At 42.3% G+C, this 14,173-nt stretch overlaps 1 protein-coding gene across 1 annotated transcript in view; it reads left to right on the plus strand.

Moving 5' to 3' along the window:
- The window catches only part of LOC149454673 (serine protease 27-like), a 41,208-nt gene extending 29,491 nt beyond the window's left edge, over positions 1-11,717 (plus strand). The window contains exons 4-6 of the mRNA XM_089687235.1: positions 1,107-1,378; positions 9,320-9,489; positions 11,047-11,717. Coding sequence (XP_089543361.1) covers positions 1,107-1,378; positions 9,320-9,489; positions 11,047-11,355 — 751 coding nt within the window. The 3' untranslated portion in view covers positions 11,356-11,717. The remainder of the gene's footprint in view (positions 1-1,106; positions 1,379-9,319; positions 9,490-11,046) is intronic.
- Positions 11,718-14,173: the final 2,456 nt, after the last annotated feature.

Here is a 14,173-nt window from a genome sequence, read left to right on the forward strand (position 1 = left end):
TACAAAACTGACAGTTACAGCTATGACTTGCAGAGGCATGATGGAACTCGTAGTCCTGCAACAGCTAGAGAGGCGCAGGTTGCCTACCCCTGGTCTAGAGGATATCTTCTTAGGATTTTTATTGCTGAAGATCTTGGATGGGGTGTAGGGTGATATGGGATACTCAAAACATGCTGAACAATAACAGGGGAGCACTCCTTTACTAAGCTTCCCCGAACAATCTCTATGCAGGAACATGTATAGAACATGGTAGAACTGAGTCCTTTTAAAATGCTATCCCAAACAGAGCTGCCATTGGCTCTTCTAACCACAGGACACACAAAGTCACTAAGACCCAGGTCAGTACTCTCAATGTCACAGGATCACTGGATTCTTCCGCCTAGTATCCACCAGACACTCTTCAGTGATGGAGAAGTTAATGCTCATAATGCCCCAGGACATCCAAAACCTTTCTAGCTTCCAACAGGCACTCGTCAGTAAACTCTCCAGACCAGGTCCTTGGGTGAAATTCTTTCCCCCCTCAGGCTGGGTACCTCTCCAGTAGGACAAGAAACTTGGCTTCTCCCAGTCTCCAACTATTCATGCTCTTCAGCCACTTGTTGGGCTCACTTCCCCAGGGATTGGCTGAAGCACAATAAATATTCAGGCAGTACATTTGCCTCGCTCAACCTCCTATGTTCCAGAAGCTTCCAGAAAGCAGGAGAGCGCAATCAAATCTGCAGCCTGTGAGATCCAGAACTGGATCCACTTCTCCACTGATTCCAGAGGAGCCCAAAGAACTAAACCTGGCAAACATTCTAACAACCTAACCTGGGAGGGGTTCTACATTTGACTATCCCTGAGAATGTCTAGGTAATGTAGAAAGACAGACGGCTTGAAGCAAATTCAAACTTCGCAGCGATTTGCATAGGTAATGGAGATGATTCAAGACTCCTCCGCCTAGGAGAACCCAATGGACTTTAACCTCCATTGGGTGCTTGTGTGTACACCAAAACTTTTATTTATCTGCTTTGCTTTCATCTTGCATGTTCATTTATTGCTTTTGCGATTACATTAATTGGTTACAATATTGTTGCATTTGCTGTTATTTTTTCTTTTAATTACAGTGCCGTGACGACCTCCACACTCACCATCCACCTGGGCTGTTATCAACTTTCTAATCCAAATTCACATGAGATTTCTGTCAGGGCGAAAGGATTCATAAAATATCCCAGTTATACAACCGTGGGCTCTTTAGGGGACATCAGCCTCATACAGCTGGAGACCCCCGTCAACTATACCACGTACATCCTCCCGGTCTGCCTCCCTACGGCCAATGTGGACTTCCCGATGGGGATGTACTGCTGGGTCATCGGCTGGGGCAGCATCATGTCCGGAGGTAGGGTCTGTATTTCTGTTACCTTACAAAATAGTTGTAATATAGGGAACCAACTTGTCTATCTGTTATAAATGTATTTCCAGATCATAAAATCCATACCGCAAGATGGTTATTTTTCAAACTTTAGTCCAGACTCTCAACCAATGGTACAGGATTAGTTACTTTTATAGAGGCATTCTTGTCAGAATCGATTCCCTTTAAAGTGTTCATATATCCAGAACCTTTTGGTTGATCGAATAGTGAAGTGTTAATACCCTTCTTGGTCTATTCATGGCTGTCTGTGTACCATTGGGGACATTTCTGTTCACTTCTTGTCCTGGAGGTGCAACAGGAAGCTAGATGAAATCTATCTAGACAGAGTTTTGGAGATCAGCAGGAATTCACTCAATTCCCTACTGACCTCCCATTAGACAATTTTATCATTCAATCACTCCGTTGGACCGCTGAGGGATCTGTTTGCATAGACGATGCCTGGAATTAACCAGCAAGGATCCTTTGAATTTCTGTTTTTATAAATGGTGATAATACGGTTTTTATGGCATCTCACCTTTCCCCCTGAAGAAGATACAAATTATAAATTCAATGAATTGAAACACATTGGGGTTTTTCTCTTTTGATATATAGGAAGCAGTGCTGAATTTATTCTTCTCTCTTGAGAAGAGGAGATTAAGGGGGATATGATCTCCATGTATAATACATAAGGGGGGGATATGATCTCCATGTATAATACATAAGGGGGTATATGATCTCCATGTATAATACATAAGGGGGGATATGATCTCCATGTATAATACATAAGGGGGATATGATCTCCATGTATAATACATAAGGGGATGTATGATCTCCATGTATAATACATAAGGGGGGATATGATCACCATGTATAATACATAAGGGGGGATATGATCTCCATGTATACTGTAATACATAAGGGGGGATATGATCTCCATGTATAATACATAAGGGGGGATATGATCTCCATGTATAATACATAAGGGGGGATATGATCACCATGTATAATACATAAGGGGGGATATGATCACCATGTATAATACATAAGGGGGGATATGATCTCCATGTATAATACATAAGGGGGATATGATCTCCATGTATATTACATAAGGGGGATATGATCACCATGTATAATACATAAGGGGGGATATGATCTCCATGTATAATACATAAGGGGGGGGGGATATGATCTCCATGTATAATACATAAGGGGGGGGGGATATGATCTCCATGTATAATACATAAGGGGGATATGATCACCATGTATAATACATAAGGGGGGATATGATCTCCATGTATAATACATAAGGGGGGGGGGATATGATCTCCATGTATAATACATAAGGGGGGGGGGGGATATGATCTCCATGTATAATACATAAGGGGAGATATGATCTCCATGTATAATACATAAGGGGGATATGATCTCCATGTATAATACATAAGGGGGATATGATCTCCATGTATAATACATAAGGGGGATATGATCTCCATGTATAATACATAAGGGGGGATATGATCTCCATGTATAATACATAAGGGGAGATATGATCTCCATGTATAATACATAAGGGGGGGGGGGATATGATCTCCATGTATAATACATAAGGGGAGATATGATCTCCATGTATAATACATAAGGGAGATATGATCTCCATGTATAATACATAAGGGGGGATATGATCTCCATGTATAATACATAAGGGGGGGATATGATCTCCATGTATAATACATAAGGGGGATATGATCTCCATGTATAATACATAAGGGGGGATATGATCACCATGTATAATACATAAGGGGGGATATGATCTCCATGTATAATACATAAGGGGGATATGATCTCCATGTATAATACATAAGGGGGATATGATCTCCATGTATAATACATAAGGGGGATATGATCTCCATGTATAATACATGAGGGGGGATATGATCTCCATGTATAATACATGAGGGGGGATATGATCTCCATGTATAATACATGAGGGGGGATATGATCTCCATGTATAATACATAAGGGGGGATATGAACTCCATGTATAATACATAAGGGGGATATGATCTTCATGTATAATACATAAGGGGGATATGATCTCCATGTATAATACATAAAGGGGGGGGGGGATATGATCTCCATGTATAATACATAAGGGGGGATATGAGCTCCATGTATAATACATAAGGGGGGATATGAGCTCCATGTATAATACATAAGGGGGGATATGATCTCCATGTATAATACATAAGGGGGGATATGATCTCCATGTATAATACATAAGGGGGGGATATGATCTCCATGTATAATACATAAGGGGGGGATATGATCTCCATGTATAATACATAGGGGGGATATGATCTCCATGTATAATACATAGGGGGGATATGATCTCCATGTATAATACATAAGGGGGGGATATGATCACCATGTATAATACATAAGGGGGATATGATCTCCATGTATAATACATAAGGGGGGGATATGATCACCATGTATAATACATAAGGGGGGATATGATCTCCATGTATAATACATAAGGGGGGATATGATCACCATGTATAATACATAAGGGGGGATATGATCACCATGTATAATACATAAGGGGGGATATGATCACCATGTATAATACATAAGGGGGGATATGATCACCATGTATAATACATAAGGGGGGATATGATCACCATGTATAATACATAAGGGGGGGATATGATCTCCATGTATAATACATAAGGGGGATATGATCTCCATGTATAATACATAAGGGGGATATGATCTCCATGTATAATACATAAGGGGGGATATGATCTCCATGTATAATACATAAGGGGGGATATGATCTCCATGTATACAGTCATGGCCGAAATTGTTGGCACCCTTGATATTTCTCCAGGAAATCATGTATTTCTCACGAAACGTATTGCATTAACACATGTTTTGCTATACACATGTTTATTCCCTTTGTGTGTATTGGGACAAAACAAAAAAAGGGAGGAAAGAAAGCAAATTCGACATAATGTCACACAAACCTCCAAAAATGGGCTGGACAAAAGTATTGGCACCCTTTCACAACTGCGGATAAATAAGAATGTTACAAGCATGTGATGCTCCTGTAAACTCACCTGGGGCAAGTAACAGGTGTGGGCAATATAGAAATCACACCTGAAAGCAGATAAAAAGGAGAGACGTTCACTTAACCTTTGCATTGTGTGTCTGTCTGTGCCACACTAAGCATGGACAACAGAAAGAGGAGACGAGAACTGTCTGAGGACCTGAGAACCAAAATTGTGGCAAAATATCAACAATCTCAAGGTTACAAGTCCATCTCCAGAGAACTAGATTTGCCTTTGTCCACAGTGCGCAACATTATCAAGAAGTTTGCAACCCATGGCACTGTAGCTAATCTCCCTGGTCGTGGACGGATGAGGAAAATTGATGAAAGATTGCAACGCAGAATAGTCCGGATGGTGGATAAGCAGCCCCAAACATGTTCCAAAGACATTCAAGCTGTCCTGCAGGCTCAGGGAGCATCAGTGTCAGCGCGAACTATCCGTCGACATTTAAATGAAATGAAACGCTATGGCAGGAGACCCAGGAGGACCCCACTGCTGACACAGAGACATAAAAAAGCAAGACTACAGTTTGCCAAAATGTACTTGAGTAAGCCAAAAGCCTTCTGGGAAAACGTCTTGTGGACAGATGAGACCAAGATAGAGCTTTTCGGTAAAGCACATCATTCTACTGTTTACCGAAAACGGAATGAGGCCTACAAAGAACAAAACACAGTACCTACGGTAAAATATGGTGGAGGTTCAATGATGTTTTGGGGTTGTTTTGCTGCCTCTGGCACTGGGTGCCTTGACTGTGTGCAAGGCATCATGAAATCTGAGGATTACCAAAGGATTTTGGGTCGCACTGTAGGGCCCAGTGTCAGAAAGCTGGGTTTGCGTCCAAGATCCTGGGTCTTCCAGCAGGACAATGACCCCAAACATACGTCAAAAAGCACTCAGAAATGGATGGCAAAGAAGCGCTGGAGAGTTCTGAAGTGGCCAGCAATGAGCCCAGATCTAAATCCCATTGAACACCTGTGGAGAGATCTTAAAATTGCTGTTGGGAAAAGGTGTCCTTCCAATAAGAGAGACCTGGAGCTGTTTGCAAAGGAAGAGTGGTCCAAAATTCCGGGTGAGAGGTGTCAGAAGCTTATTGATGGTTATAGGAAGCGACTGATTTCAGTTATGTTTTCCAAAGGGTGTGCAACCAAATATTAAGTTAAGGGTGCCAATACTTTTGTCCAGCCCATTTTTGGGGTTTTGTGTGACATTATGTCATATTTGCTTTTCTGCCTCTGTTTTATATTTGTTCCAATACATACAAAGGGAATAAACATGTGTATAGCAAAACATGTGTTAATGCAATACCTTTTTTGTGTGAAATACTTGATTTTCAGGAAAAATATCAAGGGTGCCAACAATTTCGGCCATGACTGTAATACATAAGGGGGGATATGATCTCCATGTATAATACATAAGGGGGGATATGATCTCCATGTATAATACATAAGGGGGGATATGATCACCATGTATAATACATAAGGGGGGATATGATCACCATGTATAATACATAAGGGGGGATATGATCTCCATGTATAATACATAAGGGGGGATATGATCTCCATGTATATTACATAAGGGGGATATGATCACCATGTATAATACATAAGGGGGGATATGATCTCCATGTATAATACATAAGGGGGGGGGGATATGATCTCCATGTATAATACATAAGGGGGGGGGGATATGATCTCCATGTATAATACATAAGGGGGATATGATCACCATGTATAATACATAAGGGGGGATATGATCTCCATGTATAATACATAAGGGGGGGGGGATATGATCTCCATGTATAATACATAAGGGGGGGGGGGATATGATCTCCATGTATAATACATAAGGGGAGATATGATCTCCATGTATAATACATAAGGGGGATATGATCTCCATGTATAATACATAAGGGGGATATGATCTCCATGTATAATACATAAGGGGGATATGATCTCCATGTATAATACATAAGGGGGGATATGATCTCCATGTATAATACATAAGGGGAGATATGATCTCCATGTATAATACATAAGGGGGGGGGGGATATGATCTCCATGTATAATACATAAGGGGAGATATGATCTCCATGTATAATACATAAGGGAGATATGATCTCCATGTATAATACATAAGGGGGGATATGATCTCCATGTATAATACATAAGGGGGGGATATGATCTCCATGTATAATACATAAGGGGGATATGATCTCCATGTATAATACATAAGGGGGGATATGATCACCATGTATAATACATAAGGGGGGATATGATCTCCATGTATAATACATAAGGGGGATATGATCTCCATGTATAATACATAAGGGGGATATGATCTCCATGTATAATACATGAGGGGGGATATGATCTCCATGTATAATACATGAGGGGGGATATGATCTCCATGTATAATACATGAGGGGGGATATGATCTCCATGTATAATACATAAGGGGGGATATGAACTCCATGTATAATACATAAGGGGGATATGATCTTCATGTATAATACATAAGGGGGATATGATCTCCATGTATAATACATAAAGGGGGGGGGGGATATGATCTCCATGTATAATACATAAGGGGGGATATGAGCTCCATGTATAATACATAAGGGGGGATATGAGCTCCATGTATAATACATAAGGGGGGATATGATCTCCATGTATAATACATAAGGGGGGATATGATCTCCATGTATAATACATAAGGGGGGGATATGATCTCCATGTATAATACATAAGGGGGGGATATGATCTCCATGTATAATACATAGGGGGGATATGATCTCCATGTATAATACATAGGGGGGATATGATCTCCATGTATAATACATAAGGGGGGGATATGATCACCATGTATAATACATAAGGGGGATATGATCTCCATGTATAATACATAAGGGGGGGATATGATCACCATGTATAATACATAAGGGGGGATATGATCTCCATGTATAATACATAAGGGGGGATATGATCACCATGTATAATACATAAGGGGGGATATGATCACCATGTATAATACATAAGGGGGGATATGATCACCATGTATAATACATAAGGGGGGATATGATCACCATGTATAATACATAAGGGGGGATATGATCACCATGTATAATACATAAGGGGGGGATATGATCTCCATGTATAATACATAAGGGGGATATGATCTCCATGTATAATACATAAGGGGGATATGATCTCCATGTATAATACATAAGGGGGGATATGATCTCCATGTATAATACATAAGGGGGGATATGATCTCCATGTATAATACATAAGGGGGGATATGATCACCATGTATAATACATAAGGGGGGATATGATCACCATGTATAATACATAAGGGGGGATATGATCACCATGTATAATACATAAGGGGGGATATGATCTCCATGTATAATACATAAGGGGGGATATGATCTCCATGTATAATACATAAGGGGGGATATGATCTCCATGTATAATACATAAGGGGGGATATGATCTCCATGTATAATACATAAGGGGGGATATGATCTCCATGTATAATACATAAGGGGGGATATGATCTCCATGTATAATACATAAGGGGGGATATGATCTCCATGTATAATACATAAGGGGTATATGATCTCCATGTATAATACATAAGGGGGGGATATGATCTCCATGTATAATACATAAGGGGGGATATGATCTCCATGTATAAATACATCAGTGGTTCATATAGTGAACTCGGTGTAGTTATTCCCCCTGAGGTCATCACAGAGGACAAGGGGGCGCTCTTTACGTCTGGAGGAAAAGCAATGTAATCTCCAAACACGGAAAGGTTTCTTCACAGTAAGAGCTGTGAGAATGTGGAATAGACTCCCTCAAGAGGTGGTTCTGGCCAGTGAAGAATCGAAGAAAGGAATCCAAGAAAGTGGATTGCTGTAGGAAAGTCCTGGATTCTTTCTTGGATACACAGAATATAACTGGATATAACATTTATAGGTAAAGTTGATTCAGGGAATATCCGATTGCCTCTCGGGGGATCAGGAAGGAATTGTTTCCCTGCAGGAGCAAATTGGATCATGCTTTGCTGTTTTTTTGCCTTCCTCTGGATCAACTGTGGGTGTAGGATTTTTTTTTTTGGTTGAACTGGGTGGGCTCAAAAAAGGAAAAAAAATCTACGTTGCTGGACAGTATTTTTTGTGTGCACAAGCCACACTCCATTGATTAAAAAAAGCTAGAAGAGTTTTTATATTTGTGTATGTGTATATGAAAATGTGTATACTAGCAAGTACTATACAGCTCCTCCTCGTATTTGTATGCAGGAACTTTCTGCTGGCTGTACTTCTATGGATCACAGGAGTGCAGTTCGTTCTGCACTCCTGTGTCCCATTTTCAGTGGGCTAAAGTCTGCTGCTGGCTGATGTCACTCAGTCGGTCCAGGCTGGGGAAAGATCCCAACCATATGGTCAGGATCCCCCCAGGAGCTTGGACCAGCACCTGGCTCAGCCTCTCAACAAGCCACTGAGAGCCTGAGTCGGCTGCTCCCACCACCTCCACAGCCCAGTGCTCTACCCCCTCCACAGCCCAGTGCTCTACTGAGCACTGGGAGGACTGAACAGAGAGAGGTGACTGACAGTCACCGCTCTCTGCTGAGAGCGGTGGAGAGAACAGAGCAATCAGTGATTGCTCAGTTCTCAGCCTTAAAGCCAGCGGAGGACAGATGCAGCATCAGATCGGTGCTGCATCTACCTGGGCAAGTATGATTTACGTTAAATAGATTTTATGTTCAACATTTCATTAAGTTTTTTTTTTTTTTTTTTTTTTTTTCCATTTACAGTGAGTCTCCAGAACCCCCAGACTTTGCAGAAGGCCCAGATCCCCCTGATCAGTACGTCGACCTGTGACTCGCTCTATCACATCCATTCTTCAGTCGGCAGTTCGGTTCCTATAATCCTGAGTGACATGATCTGTGCGGGATATAAAGCAGGCGGGACAGACTCCTGTCAGGTGAGGCTTTTGGTAAAATGATACAATCATACAGAGGATCATTTTACATACTTGCATAGTTGGTGAGGTTGAATAAAGATATCAGTCTTTCCAGTTCCACCTGTATGGGTGTATGGGTGTGTATGCATTTATTTCTCTACCATTGCCCATATCCATGTATATTGTGTTTGCTAAGATGCCCATCTAAGTTTTTTTTGAATTCTTGACACTCCCCCTCTGACATCATCAGTTGTGGTCTAACAGTAAAGAACTCCCTAATGTAGTTAAAGGTTTACCAGCCTCTCGTCCAACTTCGAGTGGTCATGTCATCTAAAGCTTTTTTGTTTAACTTTCTTTACTCTGGTTGTCTGGTTTTACTGTTCCTTGCAAATTTTTGGGAAGACTAGGTATACAGTTATATGGTTAGGTTCCACAAAGACAAAAGTCCATCTAGTTCAACCAATAGAATTAAACTAGACTTGAAACTGTTCATTACATATGCTTTTCTGGACACTGCCTACCCTAAAGAAGAGCATTTAGGAGTATGTAATGTACTTGGAGTGCAGTGGTCAGAAGTATGCCACATAAAGTGCACAGTACAAAATGCAGTGGTCAGGAGTATGAAATGTACAACAAAGTCTCTATCATGTAGGGTTAACGTGTGTAATGCACAGGGTGAAGGGCTCTGGAGTGAATACTGAGCAATGTGCAAGGGTCAGGAGTGTGTAATGCACAGAATATAGGGATCATGGGTGAGTCCCTATACCCACCTCCTTGTGCAGCGACCAGGAGTACAGACCACTTCCATCTCCAGCAGTACAACCCCTCTCTTCCTTCAGTACAAATGAGGTCCAGTACTGACCACCCCCTCCCCACCCAGTACAAACCCCTCCACCCCTCCCACTACAGAACCCCTCCCTCCCCACCAGTGCACAAACCAATGCTAGTATAGACTCCCACTGTCGCCACCGGTGCAAACCTTCTTCCTCCCCACCCATCAGTAAATGCACCCCAGAAGGTAGTGAGGGGGGGCACTGGGTCATGTTTTCAGACCAGTAATAAAATCCTTCATAGTCGTCTTCCTCCTTTCCTCTTCTCTGGCACTGAGCATTCCTCAGAAATGCAGAGATAGTCACCTATTTAATGATGTTCATGCCATTCTCTGCATTATTGTACTGTGAAGACCAGGGCACCATGGTGAGGCAGGTCCATGACTACATTTAGGGAAAGCAAAGTTTCATTCCGCCTGGATGATGGACTCGCCTAGATGGCAGAGCAAATGAGTCTGCAAAGGACAGTAACCACAAGGAGGTGAGTATTGCAGCCAGAGCTGCTTTTGAATTTGCAAATTGGCTTAGAGATTATTTATAATAAAATGTATATTGAGTTGGACTTTTTTGCCAGTTTAATTTTGTAGTGGCAACGAGTCCATAAACTGTTAAGTTTACACCTCTACAATTGAAGATGGTGGCTCGCTGCCTTCAACTCAGTTTTCGCCATACTTTGTGCTAGTGCTGTGTAGTCATACAAGATTTGTATATACAGTATATGTTTTTTGTTTTTTTTTAATCCTTCCAGGGTGACTCTGGGGGTCCTTTGGTCTGCTCCCAGGGTGGACAATGGTTCCTAGCCGGGCTGGTGAGTTGGGGAGAAGGTTGTGGAGAGACAGACCGCCCTGGAGTATACACTCAGCTAACATCCTATCAGGCGTGGATTAAGCAGCATGCTCCTGAGACAGAGAAGAACATGGTGGACATCAACTTCACCAATGCAGTGAACAGAGATGCATACCTGAGCAGAGGTCAAAGTGGGGCTAGCCGAACTACATTTCCCAGCATGTCAACATTAGCTTTGGTTTTAGCTGTTTTTTATGTCTGTATGGCATGAACGATCAGCCACATTTTGACCTCCAGTCTTGGACCTTTTTGGAGAAATTTATGGAAACCTTTCCTGAAAGAAACCTTCTGCAATGAAAGTTTTTTTTCTGATAATTTCAACACTTTGATCCAGATTAAGTAGGCAAATTTGAGCTTCTGACTTTTATGAAGACTTTTTTTAGCCTGTTTTATATCAGAAGCTCAAAACATTGAAGCCAAGAAACAGCATAACTACCAGGCTTGTAGAATATTCAGAAGGGGGTCAGCAGTGGCAACTGTTACATTTCTGTTATCTTCTGTATCTGCAATTATTTAATATTTGTTTTTTTTTTTCTTTCAACTTGTACAAAAGTCAATAAAAACTTATTTGTGCTCTTTGATGTCTTTATTACATTCTTGGCTTGCTGGTTTCTTTGTGTTCTCAGTATTAGGAGGTACATGGGTGTATATTGGCAATTGAGCACCCCTTCTGTATAGTGTGCAAAATCATTCCATCAGAAATATTTTTAAGCCAATCTCGGGCTCATTCCCCCCAACCTATCTTGGGGTTATTGTTCCCTCCAGTCATCATAAATACTCTGCACTAAGACCATTTTGAATGGGGACAAATTTACTAGTATAAAACCCACTATGGAATAACACACCTTTTGGGCAAATTTTGCCGTCAACCCCTTGTCCACTGTGCTGCCAAATACACTGACCTGCTACTGGAAGTACCGGGACAGGTTTGTCTAACGCACAGGTCAAGGATGCAAAACTATGCCCCCTCTTCCACTGTTAATGTATGCTGTAGAATGGGTTTACTGCCCTGTGTCCATTCCACTGTGCTCAGGGCAGCTGCCCCTCCTGCCTACTCCTTGTCCTGGCCGTGGCTACAAGACCAAATTTTGAAGACTTTTAGCATTATTTTTCCAGACTGTTTAGCTCTGGTTATAAATTAAAGTGAACGTTTAATTTTCTCAAGTTTTTGTACATTTTTTTTTTTTTTTTCTTCTCCTGTCCCGTAAATGAAAAAATGTTCACCTGCACCCATTGTGCTCTTGTGGACACAAACCTTGAGTTGACAGCAGAGCACCAGGGTGATCTGGGGCAGTATGTAGCAGCTAGAGTACAATAGTGTGAAAGCAGGGCCAACTATGACAGTCTCCCACACTCTCCAGTAGGGGGCGCAATTTAGAACAGGGCTGACTTAAGACTTAATCATATGACCACTCACAATCCACATCCCTTGCAGAGCTCCATTTCTGCCTCAGGTGTGCATGTATGGCGGGTCCTAAACCCATCAATCACCAAGCTCCTGGTCCTTATTGCAACAAACCTCCAATGGCTGGGGACACTCCTTGCATCAGGCCCGATGCCTTCAGGGTAGTGCTTCGATAGTCTGATGAACTCTTGAAGCCCATCTGACAGGGGGGCCCAGGTCACCTGCTGTGTGCTACACTGTGAGGGTCAGCTCTTCAACAAGGGGGAGACCTCATCCCCTACCCAACACCTGCCCCAACCCAACCAGGTTTACACTAGTGTTGTTTCTCCGTGATCCTTTCATCCACTGTGTCTTTCTTCATGAGATGCATCAGTCTAGTACTATTGCCCAACAGGGTGCTGTCCCAAATTACACTTCCAATGATAAGACATCCAATTCAATCATTCCAAAGCAGCCAGCGGCTCAATACATCTCAATTTTACATGTACTGAGGTAGTCAATAGTGACGAGCCCTATTAAAATAATACTTTCTTTCAGCAATAAGGTAGTTCTTCTTTACATGGCAGTGTACATCTCAAGACATGGTTTCAGGGGTGCCCATGCATGGGGTTAGCAGAATACATTTAGGTCCTTTTCCCTAGGCTTCAGCCTCTGAACACCGGGTAATCTCCACCCAGATTGTAATCTGGATCTTGCCAGGAAAGATTTGAACTCTTCTCACTTTCTAGGAGGACTTCAAGAATTAGAGTTATTATTATTATTACATCGAGTTTATATAGCGCCAAAGGGTTTGCTCAGCGCTGTACAATAGAGGGGGGGACAATACATGAAACATTACAGCAACTATAAACAGCACACGAGGGGTTATAGGGCCCTACTCTTTCGAGCTTACAATCTAGGAGGGAGGGGGTAGTGGCACAGGAGGAAGTGGCTGTGGGGGATGGAGTGGTAGGAGGAATGAAGGAGAGCAGCAGTTAGGTGAGGGTGGGGTAGGCTTCCCTGAAGAGGTGGGTTTTCAGGGAGTGCCTGAAGGTGAGGAGGGAAGGTGACAGTCTGATGGATTGGGGTAGTGAGTTCCAGAGGATGGGGAGGACCTGGAGAAGTCTTGCAGACGTGCGTGTGAGGAGGAGACCAGGGAGCAAGATAGGAGGTCCTGTGAAGAGCGAAGGGTACGGGTAGGGTGGTACTTGGGAATCAGGTTGGTGAGGTAGTTAGGGGCAGTGTTGTGAATGGCTTTGTTGCTATCTTAATATTGGGTGCAGGAATAGGGAGCAAGCGTCTGCAGTGGAGTGTGTGGAACAGTTTCTATAGGACTTTCTGGTGGCTGTGCCAGAGGTATGCACACCAGACACGCAACCTGTGGAGGAAGGCAAAGCCAAAACAAAGACCCTTTTGCCTATGTTGCTGATATTCACTGACTAGAGAATGGTTTAGATGCCCTACAAGTAGCAGAAAGGCGACCTGCAAGTGAAGACTGTCCCATCACCATAGAACCAGAGGAATTCCCAGCATCTTCAGACGTGCTTCCACTGGTTACCCAAATGTAGGAGTGCATACCTATCAATGATGTGTATATCGGGTTAAAGGGGACTTGGTCCACTGGTTGGATTTGACAAAAAAGTTA

This window comes from Staurois parvus, unplaced genomic scaffold (assembly GCF_062004578.1).
Source record: "Staurois parvus isolate SC_StPar_1 unplaced genomic scaffold, SC_StPar_1.0 ptg000421l, whole genome shotgun sequence".
Taxonomy (NCBI): domain Eukaryota; kingdom Metazoa; phylum Chordata; class Amphibia; order Anura; family Ranidae; genus Staurois; species Staurois parvus.